We start from the raw sequence: 13531 nt of genomic DNA, 5'->3' as shown, positions 1-13531 counted from the left end.
TTATATTATCTTATTTTTATAAATTAAATATCACTGGTTAACACACTCATGAATAAAATGATGAATATGAAAAACAAATTAGATTTAAAAAGGCCAAGGCTAATCTAGGAATCATAGGCGTAGTCTGGGGTGGGGATAAAGGGTAATCACCCCCCCCCCCCAGAAATATATTTGTGAATTTTAAGCTAATAATAAATATCCTCCTTAGTTCTCTCCCAACTCTCTGTGCCCCATAAATGTGTGCATATATATCTTAAACAATAATTTGATAAAAAAAAATGTAAAAGTTAATAATTTTGTAAACTAAAACTATTGACTATAATTCTGAACAAAAGTAAAAATATAATTTTTTTATCTGTTTTATTTCTCTTTTTCATGCCATATATATAACATTTTTACAAACTAAAATTAGAATATAATATTAAAAGGTTAACTTATAAAACGAGAAGTAAAACTAAAATAAAATATAATTTAAATAAGTTATTAATTAAACGCTTTACATTATAAACATATACTATTTAAAAACCAAAATATATAATATATTAATTTATTATTTCTATAATATAAAATTTTCCCTCTTCTAAAATGTTTTCCCATAATTTCATCTAAGCTGTCATAGATAGTTTGTTGTCCAAGTGCTTTATCGTTTTAGTCATCTAGTTGTTTCATAAGTCATTGTAATCGTTGGCTTGTCCCAATCGTTGGTTTGTTTAAATCGTGAGCTCGATATCCTTATCGTAAGTTGTCTTTATAAATCATGATTTCATCATGTAGCTTGCTTGGTAATGCTCAGTCGTTATAATTATCATTTTTCAAAATTGTTATTATCATCCGTTACAGGCGCGTACGCAGGAATTTGGTCTGGGGGGGGGATATAAAATTTTTTTAAGAAATATTATTGTTTTTTAAAAATATCAAGCATAAATTTATTTGGACTAATAACTATTTCTCGTACACAATTTTAAATTAATGTGAATTATAAAAAAATTATATGTAAAGAATCACTTAAATGACCCAAAATAGAAATTTGAATTTTTTGAGCTTTAAAATTTATATATAAAGTATAAAAAATTTAAATGTTAGAAATATAAATTAATACACAAAAAGCTTAGGGAATAATTGTATTTTGTATGTAATATATTTACAATGTAAAATCCAATCTTCGTTGGGATTGAGCTAATTTTTCAATTATCTCATCCTTGCTTGTTGTCAAATGCCTATGAATATTCAAAAGATCCAAACCTTTCAATCTACTTTAAAATGTACTTCTTGGTATGTTTTTCAGAGATTTGCAGGCTCGGCCCCCGAGCCGGACCGTATGGCCGGCCCGAAATTTTTTTAAAAAAACACCCGAGCTGAGCCTGAATTTTTTTAAAAAAAACATCTAGGCCGGACCTGAAATTTTTTTTAAAAAAATATCCGGGCTGGACTGTATATTATATCTGAAATCGTTATTATTAGTTATAAAATCAAAAATAAATATAATTTATTTTTAAAAAATCAGGATCGGGCCTGAAAATTTTATTTTAAAAATGGCCGGGCCTGAAAATTGAGCTTAGCCGTAAAAATCTTTAAAAAAATCCGGGTCGTTCCCTGCAAATGGTACTTCTGCAGGGCTCTGTTATTATTTTTAAAAAAAGAATGTTCTCTCATTAGTTTACTATTGGGAAGAGTTGCTAATATATATAAACCCTTTTAATACATTGGGAATATAATTTAAAATGTGTTTGAAATAATGCAAAGCATCCATAGCATTTTTTGGGACTTTATCAATCATAGTTAATCTTATAAACATAGTTATTCAGCTCAGCGTCTACATGGCAGAAAATTTGATGGAGGCAAACCCCTCCAAGATCTACCCATACCCACCTAAAAAAATCCTGCGGCGGCAGCGAGATGGTATAGTGATTTTATTTAAAAAATCTTATCTGCCACCATTTATAACCTTACAACATAATTCTATTTACAATCTTTCAAGCCTATTTAGGGAAAAAAAATTTAAAAATTTGTAGGTGATAATGAACTTTTATTTAAATAATGCAATCTTTTCATAATTTGGTATTCACTTTATTTTCATAAAATATATATAAGTGAATTAAATGAGATAACATATTAATATTTCTATAAAAAAGATCTAAAATATTGTAAAAAATATAAGACGAATAAATTTAAAGAGGTATATTTAGCTTGATTCCACATAATTAAAAACATGTATTGTAAATAGAGCTATTATATAAAATATCAGAATAAAATGAATTATAGTATATTTTGCATTGAAATTATAAAATGTTAAATTAAATATACATTATTTAAAAGCCTATATATTCGCTGTGAAAAAGATACATTAATTATTTTATTAATAATTTGGATAACCTTATAGATGTTAATGCAAATTGTGTTATAATATCATCAATTGTAAATTTTTCAAAAACATCAATTTCGCTGGATATTAACAGTAAATTTTCCAAAAATGGGTCCGAAATTTTATTCCGCATTCGAGTTTTGTTAATTTTTACTTTACTCATGGCTCTTTCGGCTGAACAGGAAGTTGTAGGAAGGGTTAATAAATATTTATATAATAAATTTAAATTAGAATAAGAATTTAATTGATTTAAAGTCGGTATGGTAATATAAAAGAAAATTTTATCCATTTTTTTATTGGTCATGATTTCGCTGTTGATATTTTCTTTGGTAATTTGATCGTTTGCAATACCTTTAATTATATACAATTACAAATAAAATATCAATAAATTACTTTCATCAATATATAACGTGTCATTCTTTTTAACTTTTAAAAAATCTTCGCAAAACATGATTGATTGAGACTCCAAATATAAAGAGCGAAAATCATTATATCTTCAACAATGTTTTGGACATCCAATTGATAAGTATTACAAATTTCGGATATTTGCCATTCTTCTATTTTTTCATTATCCATAATTCCAGCGGGAGTAAAAATGGATATCTGTGATAAAAAATTTAAACAATCATAATTAAATCGATCATTTAGGTGATTAATTATTGCATTTAGCACAGGGAAAAATATTTCCGTTCTATATCTATAATAATAAATAATAATTTAAATTTTTTTAATTTATTCAACTTGTTTTTTTTGTTCAACATAATTATTGAATTCTGTTTGATCCAATTTGAATATTGATTTCATATTATACAAATCAGTTATTACATTATTCTTTTTCAAAAAACTATTAGATAAGGAATGCACATTTAAAAATATATTGTCTCCATTAGCTATATTTTAAAATTATTTATAGAAATAGTAACTAATATTAACCTTTTAGTTTTTGTAATTTATTTTTTGTATGTTGTATTAATTTGGTTACCAAAGCCAAATCATTACCAACTGCCTGCATTTCAATACAAGCCTCATGTGTACATTTCAATATTTCTTTCAAAATAAATAGACTTAATATAAAATTTTCATCTTTAATTCTTGATAATAATCCATCGGCAATGGAAGAGGTGCTTGGGTCATTAGAATCTTTTAATTCAACTAATGATGCTAAAATATGTTCATAAACATCTAAAAAGATTTCTACAGATTTGTAGGATGATGACCAATTTCTGAAAATATATAAGTTTCATTAAAAATATTTTATTTACCTTGTTGTGTTTTTAATTCTTTTAAGAGATTTTTTGGACTTTCTCTTTTGATTTTTAACAAACACACCTTGACGTCTAACTCCATTCATAAAATGATATAACTCATCTAATATTCCCATTGCCTTTTTCATTTCAATTTTGCATCCACAAACATGAGCAACTACTAAATTTAGTCGATGTGCATGGCACCAAATATAGATGGCTTTTGGAGCCTCTTTCAATATTAAAGCCTGCATTCCTTTGTATACTCCTCTCATATTCCCTGCACCATCCATACTTTGTCCAACCAAATAATCAAGAGGAAGACCAAGATCATTAAACTTAGAAAAAACATGTTTCTTTATATTTTCTCTTTAATTGTTTGAATAATGCTTTGTTATTTTTATCTTAATAATTTCAGTTATTTTTTTCACGTGGCCATATGACAGTAAATTTATATAAGGTCTCGAAATTTTATTTGATTTTTTTCTCCGCAATTTTTCGTTGTTATCCATGTATGCACGTAAAGTTGGAACCGTTTTTGCCATTAATTTTATGAGACACATAAAATTACCTTCATTGGAATTAGAACCCCAAAAGGCTATATTACATTTTATAAGGTACATAATGGCATCGATAATATTATGAACTATATTACGATTTTCCATGATTATATCAAGCTTATTTGATAGCAAATGATCTTGAGATTGTTTGTCTCATGGGGCAATTTGACCTGTAATGTCCCATGTTCCCGCATTTGTAACAGGTAAGGTTATCATTACGTGGGAAATTTCGACGTGGGGGTTGGTAGTAATTATCATATGTTTGCAGGGTGTTTTGTATATGAGTATACTTTATGGGTACGTTTCTTTGGTTGCTGAAGGCGTTGTTCGTTGGATTATTTTGGTTAAGAGCTTCGGCCATTTCCCAGGTTTGAGCAATTTTTAATTTTCCTTTAAAAGTTTCATTATCGGATGTGATCACCTGACCATGTATTCCGGTGGATTGTATCCCTGCTCCGAATTGGGAGGACAAGAAGAGGTCCCAGCTGGGGCCTAGATCGCATTGCGAGGCCAAAGCTATCAAAGCTTCTGCATATTCAGTAATCGTTTCGCTATCTTGCTGGATGCGTTGACGAAGCTTGTTGATCGATAGTCCTTTATTGTTATTATTGTTCCCCAGAATCGTTTTTACGTCCTCCATTGAAAGTCAATCATAGGTCTTGGTGCAAAAGCTAACTTTAATTTTGTATATAAGCTGTGACCACAGATGTCGGTGGATAAGCATAAAACGTTCGAGGTAATGGTCCGTTGGCTCTTCCGGGTAGTAGAATATCGAAAGCACGTTGGGCGCCAGTGTTGTGTTTGGGGCCACGACCGCGAGCGGTTCTACCGTGGGATAAGGTGAGGGATCGGCAGAATTCGTGGGGCCGGTTTTTAACTTTGTCATCATCCAGAGTAATTTTAGTAATTTAACTTTATTGTTAAAATGTTACAATTTACAAAATGATTAAAAACTTAGCACAATAAATTTTCATAAAAGAAATGTATTTTAAATTTTACAAAAAAAAATATTCATAATTTACACAATCAAAAAAAATCACTGCCAGACTGGTTAGAACCAGTTTCAAATGCAATATAAAAATAAAGTATAATATCAATTTCATAACAAAAAAAAAGGAAGATGGAAAAACAAAAGAAACAAGTGGAGAAAAACGTAAAGAAAAGAAATAAGTTATACGACAAGTGGGGAGATAGAACATAACACTTTCCTTATGAAAACTATATTTTTAATAAAATTTTAGCCAAATGGTAATTTTTTTCTTTTATAATTAAGTTTTTAATGAATGTTGGAAATATTTGAATAACCTCATAATCATAATTTATTTTTTTTCAAAAGTTATCATATAATTCATATTTAAATTAAATACCTTATCATGCAAAGTAAGCGCCTCACTAAAACTGGGGATTGGATGAGAAGATAATACAATTTGTGAATCTTCAATATTGGAGATTTGCTATAAATAAAGAGTATAATTTGTTTACTTATGAAAAACTATATTTTTAATAAAATTTTAGTCAAATGTCATTTTATTCTTAACTACATTATAATTAAGTTTTTAATAAAGGTTAGAAATATTTAATTAACCTCATAATCATAATTTATTTCTTTCAAAAGTTATCATATAATTCGTATTTAAATTAAATACCTCATCATGCAAAGTAAGCACCTCACTGGAACTGGGGATTGGATGAGGAGATAATACAATTTGTGAATCTTCAATAACTGAGATTTTCTATAAATAAAGAGGAGTTTAATTTCTTTCCTTATGAAAACTATATTTTTAATAAATTTTTAGGCAAATGATAATTTTTTTTAACTACATTATAATTAAGTTTTTAATAAATGTTTTAATAATACAAGAATACATGATTGAGAAAACAGGTATTAAAAATATTATGAAGTCCAACATAAAGTTATCAGGTTACAATGGCAAGATGATACAAGTAATAGGTACAGCACAAGTGAATGTAGAATACAAAGGGAATTCACATATTTTGAACGCGATAATCATAAACATCAATATGTCTTTGTTAAATCATGTAAAAACTTTTTAAAATATACTTGAAAGATTCATAGGCATGATAGATGCAGATTAATATAAAACTGCGATCACATGAAGAAATCATAAAACAATATTATAATGACTGTAAAAATAAAAACAATATTAAGTATAAATAAAATTGTGAAATTCATGATGTGATGAAAGTATATTATCTAAAGAAATTCTAATAGCTAAATAAAACAATGATAATAAATATACCTAATATAACACATAATGTAAATAAAGGGGATGAAATTCACACAGATAACATTTTGAAAATAGTTGAATCCAAATCATATTTTATAAAATTTATATAAAAAAAAGTAAAAGAATTTGAAGTCTTAATTCAATTAAAGATGAAAAGATTTAAATTTAAAAATTCCTAGAAATTAACATTACCTTATTTTACTACATTATATTAACTTATTAAGTTTTTTTAATACTTTGGTTTTAAATTATTATTATTAACTTATTAAACATATTGTTAAATTGAACTTTATAAAGTATATATAGATATAAAAATAGTGTGATAAACAGTTAAAAAACATTAAATAATAATATATATAATTTATTTTCTCTATACCCTGACTACTTTAATATTAATATTATTCTGGTAAAATTTTAAATCAGTTTCTATTAATTCACAAATTTATAGTTACAATAATAAATAAAAAATATTACTTTTTGGAAGTAAGATGTTATTGTCTTTTTTTGCAACTGGGTTTCAACTCCATTTGTGATATTATATGGAATATCCAATGATATATATAAATATAACATAGATTGGTGATTCATTCATTAAATGCATGATAAAAATGTCCACACATTGCAATCAGCTGTAGCGCCATTTTGTAGTTTGGATATCCATTATTTGTCAGCATGAAATATTAATACATATATAATATTGCCAAAACTAGTCTACGAAGATAATTTTTTGAAAAGTTTCCATTTATGATATATTATTTTTCTTATATTCTATTGAAACGCAAATAGATTTTGAAAAACACAAAGGAGAATATCATGGCTATGTTGATTTAGGTGATGGGACAAAATCAACAAAAGAAGATGAATCATGTCCAGAAGCAACAAAGGCCCTATTTCTTATGGCGACCTGTATTAATAGCAGCTGGAAAATGCCAATAGCCTATTTTCTAGTTGTAAAAATAAATTCAGATATCCTAGCTAATTTAGTGATAGATGCATTGCTCAATTTAAATGAAACTGGAGTAATATGCAAAGCCATTTTATGCGACGGGTGTGCTGTTAATAAAAAAATGGGTAAATTGCTTGGCGTTAGTATGGATCCTGATAATATTATTCCATATATTGAGCAGGAAAGCCATGACTCGGAAAAAATATATATTAAAAATTATATTGTATAAGGGATGACCAGATATTAGGCATATTATAAAAATTATGATCTTATATATTATCTATGCTAATTAATTATATTAATTTTTTATAGGTGATGATATAATCAAAAAGAGAATGACTAAAATACGCGTCCCTGAAAACTACGCGTCCCCGGTCAAAACGACTTATTTCTATTATTATTAATAGGAAATCTTATTAAGCTTTATAAGATAAGTTAGAAATAGTTTTTTTTAATTTAAAAAAAAATACGGTAACTATATAAAATTTATAAAAATTTATTTTTTTAAAAAATAAACTACGCGTCCCCGGTCAAAATACAGTTTTTTTTTTTTAAATAAAAACAGATTCATATTTAACTCATTAAAATAATACAGAATATGTAAATATTATATTTTAAAGTATTTTATAACTTAGTGATTTTTTCAAAAAACACTTTTTTTTTCAAAAACACTACGCGTCCCCGGTCAAAAAACAGTTTTTTTTAAAAAATAAAAGCAGATTCATGTTTAGCTTTTCAAGGAGATTCAGAAAATGGTATTAATAAAAAAAAATTAAAAAAAAAGATTTTTTCGAAAAAAATATTTTTTGCCTAAACTACGCGTCCCTACGCGTCCCCGGTCAAAATACAGTTTTTTTTAAAAATCAAAACAGATTCATATTTAGCTCATTAAAAGAATACAGAATATGTAAATATTATATTTTAAACTATTTTATAACTTAGTGATTTTTTCAAAAAACACCTTTTTTCGAAAACACTACGCGTCCCCGGTCAAAAAACCGTTTTTTAAAAAAAATAAAAGCAGATTCATGTTTAGCTTTTCAAGGAAATTCAGAAAATGGTATTAATAAAAAAAATTTTTTTTTGGCTTAACTACGCGTCCCTACGCGTCCCCGGTCAAAATACAGTTTTTTTTAAAAAATCAAAACAGATTCATATTTAGCTCATTAAAAGAATACAGAATATGTAAATATTATTTTTTAAAGTATTTTATAACTTAGTGATTTTTTGAAAAATCACTTTTTTTTTTCAAAAACACTACGCGTTCCCGGTCAAAAAACCGTTTTTTTTAAAATAAAAGCAGATTCATGTTTAGCTTTTCAAGGAGATTCAGAAAATGGTATTAATTAAAAAAAATTTTTTCGAAAAAATTTTTTTTTGGCTAAACTACGCGTCCCCGGTCAAAACGACTTATTTTATTATTAATAGGAAATCTTATTAAGCTTTGTAAGATGAGTTAGAAAATGTTTTTTTAATTTAAAAAAAATACAGTAACTATATAAAATTTATAAAAATTTATTTTTTTAAAAAATAAACTACGCGTCCCTACGCGTCCCCGGTCAAAATACTAAAAAATAAAAACAGATTCATATTTAGCTCATTAAAAGAATATAGAATATGTAAATATTATATATTAAAGTATTTAATAACTTAGTGATTTTTTGAAAAAACACTTTTTTTCGAAAACACTACGCGTCCCCTGTCAAAAATCTGTTTTTTTAAAAAAATAAAAGCAGATTCATGTTTAGCTTTTCAAGGAGATTCAGAAAATGGTATTAATAAAAAAAAATTTAAAAAAAATTGGCTAAACTACGCGTCCCTACGCATCCCAGGTCAAAACGACTTATTTCTATTATTATTAATAGGAAATCTTATTAAGCTTTATAAGATGAGTTAGAAAATGTTTTTTTTTAATTTAAAAAAAATACGGTAACTATATAAAATTTATAAAAATTTATTTTTTTAAAAAATAAACTACGCGTCCCTACGCGTCCCCGGTCAAAATACAGTTTTTTTTAAAAAATCAAAACAGATTCATATTTAGCTCATTAAAAGAATACAGAATATGTAAATATTATATTTTAAACTATTTTATAACTTAGTGATTTTTTGAAAAAACACTTTTTTTTTTCAAAAACACTACGCGTCCCCGGTCAAAAAACCGTTTTTTTTTAAATAAAAGCAGATTCATGTTTAGCTTTTCAAGGAGATTCAGAAAATGGTATTAATAAAAAAAATTTAAAAAAAAAATTTTTTCGAATAAATATTTTTTTGGCTAAACTACGCGTCCCTACGCGTCCCCGGTCAAAACGACTTATTTCTATTATTATTAATAGGACTTATTAAGCTTTATAAGATGAGTTAGAAAATGTTTTTTTTAATTTAAAAAAAATACGGTAACTATATAAAATTTATTTTTTTAAAAAATAAACTACGCGTCCCTACGCGTCCCCGGTCAAAATACAGTTTTTTTTTAAAAATCAAAACAGATTCATATTTAGCTCATTAAAAGAATACAGAATATGTAAATATTATATTTTAAACTATTTTATAACTTAGTGATTTTTTGAAAAAACACTTTTTTTTTCAAAAACACTTTTTTTTTCAAAAACACTACGCGTCCCCGGTCAAAAAACCGTTTTTTTTTAAAATAAAAGCAGATTCATGTTTAGCTTTTCAAGGAGATTCATAAAATGGTATTAATAAAAAAAATTTAAAAAAAAAATTTTTTCGAATAAATATTTTTTTGGCTAAACTACGCGTCCCTACGCGTCCCCGGTCAAAACGACTTATTTCTATTATTATTAATAGGAAATCTTATTAAGCTTAATAAGATGAGTTAGAAAAAGTTTTTTTTAATTTAAAAAAAATACGGTAACTTTATAAAATTTATAAAAATTTATTTTTTTAAAAAATAAACTACGCGTCCCTACGCGTCCCCGGTCAAAATACAGTTTTTTTTAAAAAATAAAAACAGATTCATATTTAGCTCATTTTTTTTAAAGTATTTTATAACTTAGTGATTTTTTGAAAAATCACTTTTTTTTCAAAAACACTATGCGTCCCCGGTCAAAAAACCGTTTTTTTTTTAAAATAAAAGCAGATTCATGTTTAGCTTTTCAAGGAGATTCAGTGAAAAAAATTTTAAAAATTTTTTTGGCTAAACTACGCGTCCCTACGCGTCCCCGGTCAAAATGCAGTATTTTTAAAATAATCAAAACAGATTCATATTTAGCTCACTAAAAGAACACAGAATATGTAAATATTATATTTTAAACTATTTTATAACTTAGTGATTTTTTGAAAAAACACTTTTTTTTTTCAAAAACACTACGCGTCCCCGGTCAAAAAACAGTTTTTTTTAAAAAATAAAAGCAGATTCATGTTTAGCTTTTCAAGGAGATTCAGAAAATGGTATTAATAAAAAAAAATTAAAAAAAAAGATTTTTTCGAAAAAAATATTTTTTGCCTAAACTACGCGTCCCTACGCGTCCCCGGTCAAAATACAGTTTTTTTTAAAAATCAAAACAGATTCATATTTAGCTCATTAAAAGAATACAGAATATGTAAATATTATATTTTAAACTATTTTATAACTTAGTGATTTTTTCAAAAAACACCTTTTTTCGAAAACACTACGCGTCCCCGGTCAAAAAACCGTTTTTTAAAAAAAATAAAAGCAGATTCATGTTTAGCTTTTCAAGGAAATTCAGAAAATGGTATTAATAAAAAAAATTTTTTTTTGGCTTAACTACGCGTCCCTACGCGTCCCCGGTCAAAATACAGTTTTTTTTAAAAAATCAAAACAGATTCATATTTAGCTCATTAAAAGAATACAGAATATGTAAATATTATTTTTTAAAGTATTTTATAACTTAGTGATTTTTTGAAAAATCACTTTTTTTTTTCAAAAACACTACGCGTTCCCGGTCAAAAAACCGTTTTTTTTAAAATAAAAGCAGATTCATGTTTAGCTTTTCAAGGAGATTCAGAAAATGGTATTAATTAAAAAAAATTTTTTCGAAAAAATTTTTTTTTGGCTAAACTACGCGTCCCCGGTCAAAACGACTTATTTTATTATTAATAGGAAATCTTATTAAGCTTTGTAAGATGAGTTAGAAAATGTTTTTTTAATTTAAAAAAAATACAGTAACTATATAAAATTTATAAAAATTTATTTTTTTAAAAAATAAACTACGCGTCCCTACGCGTCCCCGGTCAAAATACTAAAAAATAAAAACAGATTCATATTTAGCTCATTAAAAGAATATAGAATATGTAAATATTATATATTAAAGTATTTAATAACTTAGTGATTTTTTGAAAAAACACTTTTTTTCGAAAACACTACGCGTCCCCTGTCAAAAATCTGTTTTTTTAAAAAAATAAAAGCAGATTCATGTTTAGCTTTTCAAGGAGATTCAGAAAATGGTATTAATAAAAAAAAATTTAAAAAAAATTGGCTAAACTACGCGTCCCTACGCATCCCAGGTCAAAACGACTTATTTCTATTATTATTAATAGGAAATCTTATTAAGCTTTATAAGATGAGTTAGAAAATGTTTTTTTTTAATTTAAAAAAAATACGGTAACTATATAAAATTTATAAAAATTTATTTTTTTAAAAAATAAACTACGCGTCCCTACGCGTCCCCGGTCAAAATACAGTTTTTTTTAAAAAATCAAAACAGATTCATATTTAGCTCATTAAAAGAATACAGAATATGTAAATATTATATTTTAAACTATTTTATAACTTAGTGATTTTTTGAAAAAACACTTTTTTTTTCAAAAACACTACGCGTCCCCGGTCAAAAAACCGTTTTTTTTTAAATAAAAGCAGATTCATGTTTAGCTTTTCAAGGAGATTCAGAAAATGGTATTAATAAAAAAAATTTAAAAAAAAAATTTTTTCGAATAAATATTTTTTTGGCTAAACTACGCGTCCCTACGCGTCCCCGGTCAAAACGACTTATTTCTATTATTATTAATAGGACTTATTAAGCTTTATAAGATGAGTTAGAAAATGTTTTTTTTAATTTAAAAAAAATACGGTAACTATATAAAATTTATTTTTTTAAAAAATAAACTACGCGTCCCTACGCGTCCCCGGTCAAAATACAGTTTTTTTTTAAAAATCAAAACAGATTCATATTTAGCTCATTAAAAGAATACAGAATATGTAAATATTATATTTTAAACTATTTTATAACTTAGTGATTTTTTGAAAAAACACTTTTTTTTTCAAAAACACTTTTTTTTTCAAAAACACTACGCGTCCCCGGTCAAAAAACCGTTTTTTTTTAAAATAAAAGCAGATTCATGTTTAGCTTTTCAAGGAGATTCATAAAATGGTATTAATAAAAAAAATTTAAAAAAAAAATTTTTTCGAATAAATATTTTTTTGGCTAAACTACGCGTCCCTACGCGTCCCCGGTCAAAACGACTTATTTCTATTATTATTAATAGGAAATCTTATTAAGCTTAATAAGATGAGTTAGAAAAAGTTTTTTTTAATTTAAAAAAAATACGGTAACTTTATAAAATTTATAAAAATTTATTTTTTTAAAAAATAAACTACGCGTCCCTACGCGTCCCCGGTCAAAATACAGTTTTTTTTAAAAAATAAAAACAGATTCATATTTAGCTCATTTTTTTTAAAGTATTTTATAACTTAGTGATTTTTTGAAAAATCACTTTTTTTTCAAAAACACTATGCGTCCCCGGTCAAAAAACCGTTTTTTTTTTAAAATAAAAGCAGATTCATGTTTAGCTTTTCAAGGAGATTCAGAAAATGGTATTAATAAAAAAAATTTTAAAAAAAAATTTTTTCGAAAAATTTTTTTTGGCTAAACTACGCGTCCCTACGCGTCCCCGGTCAAAATGCAGTATTTTTAAAATAATCAAAACAGATTCATATTTAGCTCACTAAAAGAACACAGAATATGTAAATATTATATTTTAAACTATTTTATAACTTAGTGATTTTTTGAAAAAACACTTTTTTTTTTCAAAAACACTACGCGTCCCCGGTCAAAAAACCGTTTTTTTTTAAATAAAAGCAGATTCATGTTTAGCTTTTCAAGGAGATTCAGAAAATGGTATTAATAAAAAAAATTTAAAAAAAAAATTTTTTCGAATAAATATTTTTTTGGCTAAACTACGCGTCC

The 13531-nt window shown here is 25.9% G+C and overlaps 1 protein-coding gene across 3 annotated transcripts; it reads right to left on the bottom strand.

Annotated features, from left to right (window-relative positions):
* Window positions 1–2239: 2239 nt before the first annotated feature.
* LOC135931486 (zinc finger MYM-type protein 1-like) lies at window positions 2240–6951 on the bottom strand. 3 transcript variants are annotated; one of them, XM_065468623.1, is made up of 8 exons: window positions 6890–6951; window positions 5813–5899; window positions 5534–5620; window positions 3625–5078; window positions 3296–3585; window positions 3104–3252; window positions 2756–3059; window positions 2240–2713 (listed from the first exon to the last, which is right to left on the bottom strand). In XM_065468623.1, exons 4-7 carry the CDS (start codon window positions 3897–3899, stop codon window positions 3054–3056), a joined length of 720 nt encoding a protein of 239 aa, XP_065324695.1. In that variant the 5' UTR covers window positions 3900–5078; window positions 5534–5620; window positions 5813–5899; window positions 6890–6951; the 3' UTR covers window positions 2240–2713; window positions 2756–3053. The 3 variants fall into 3 exon arrangements, with proteins under 3 accessions (XP_065324695.1, XP_065324696.1, XP_065324697.1); XM_065468624.1 differs by lacking the exon at window positions 6890–6951 and having other exon boundaries at window positions 5813–5999; XM_065468625.1 differs by lacking the exons at window positions 5534–5620; window positions 5813–5899 and having other exon boundaries at window positions 6890–6947.
* Between the last annotated feature and the right edge of the window lie 6580 nt (window positions 6952–13531).

The sequence above is a fragment of the Gordionus sp. m RMFG-2023 genome, chromosome 1 (genome assembly GCF_954871325.1).
Source record: "Gordionus sp. m RMFG-2023 chromosome 1, tfGorSpeb1-WG-v2, whole genome shotgun sequence".
Classification (NCBI taxonomy): Eukaryota; Metazoa; Nematomorpha; class Gordioida; order Chordodea; family Parachordodidae; genus Gordionus; species Gordionus sp. m RMFG-2023.
The sequence above is the reverse complement of the archived record's forward strand: the minus strand, read 5'-3'. Positions and strand labels throughout refer to the sequence as shown.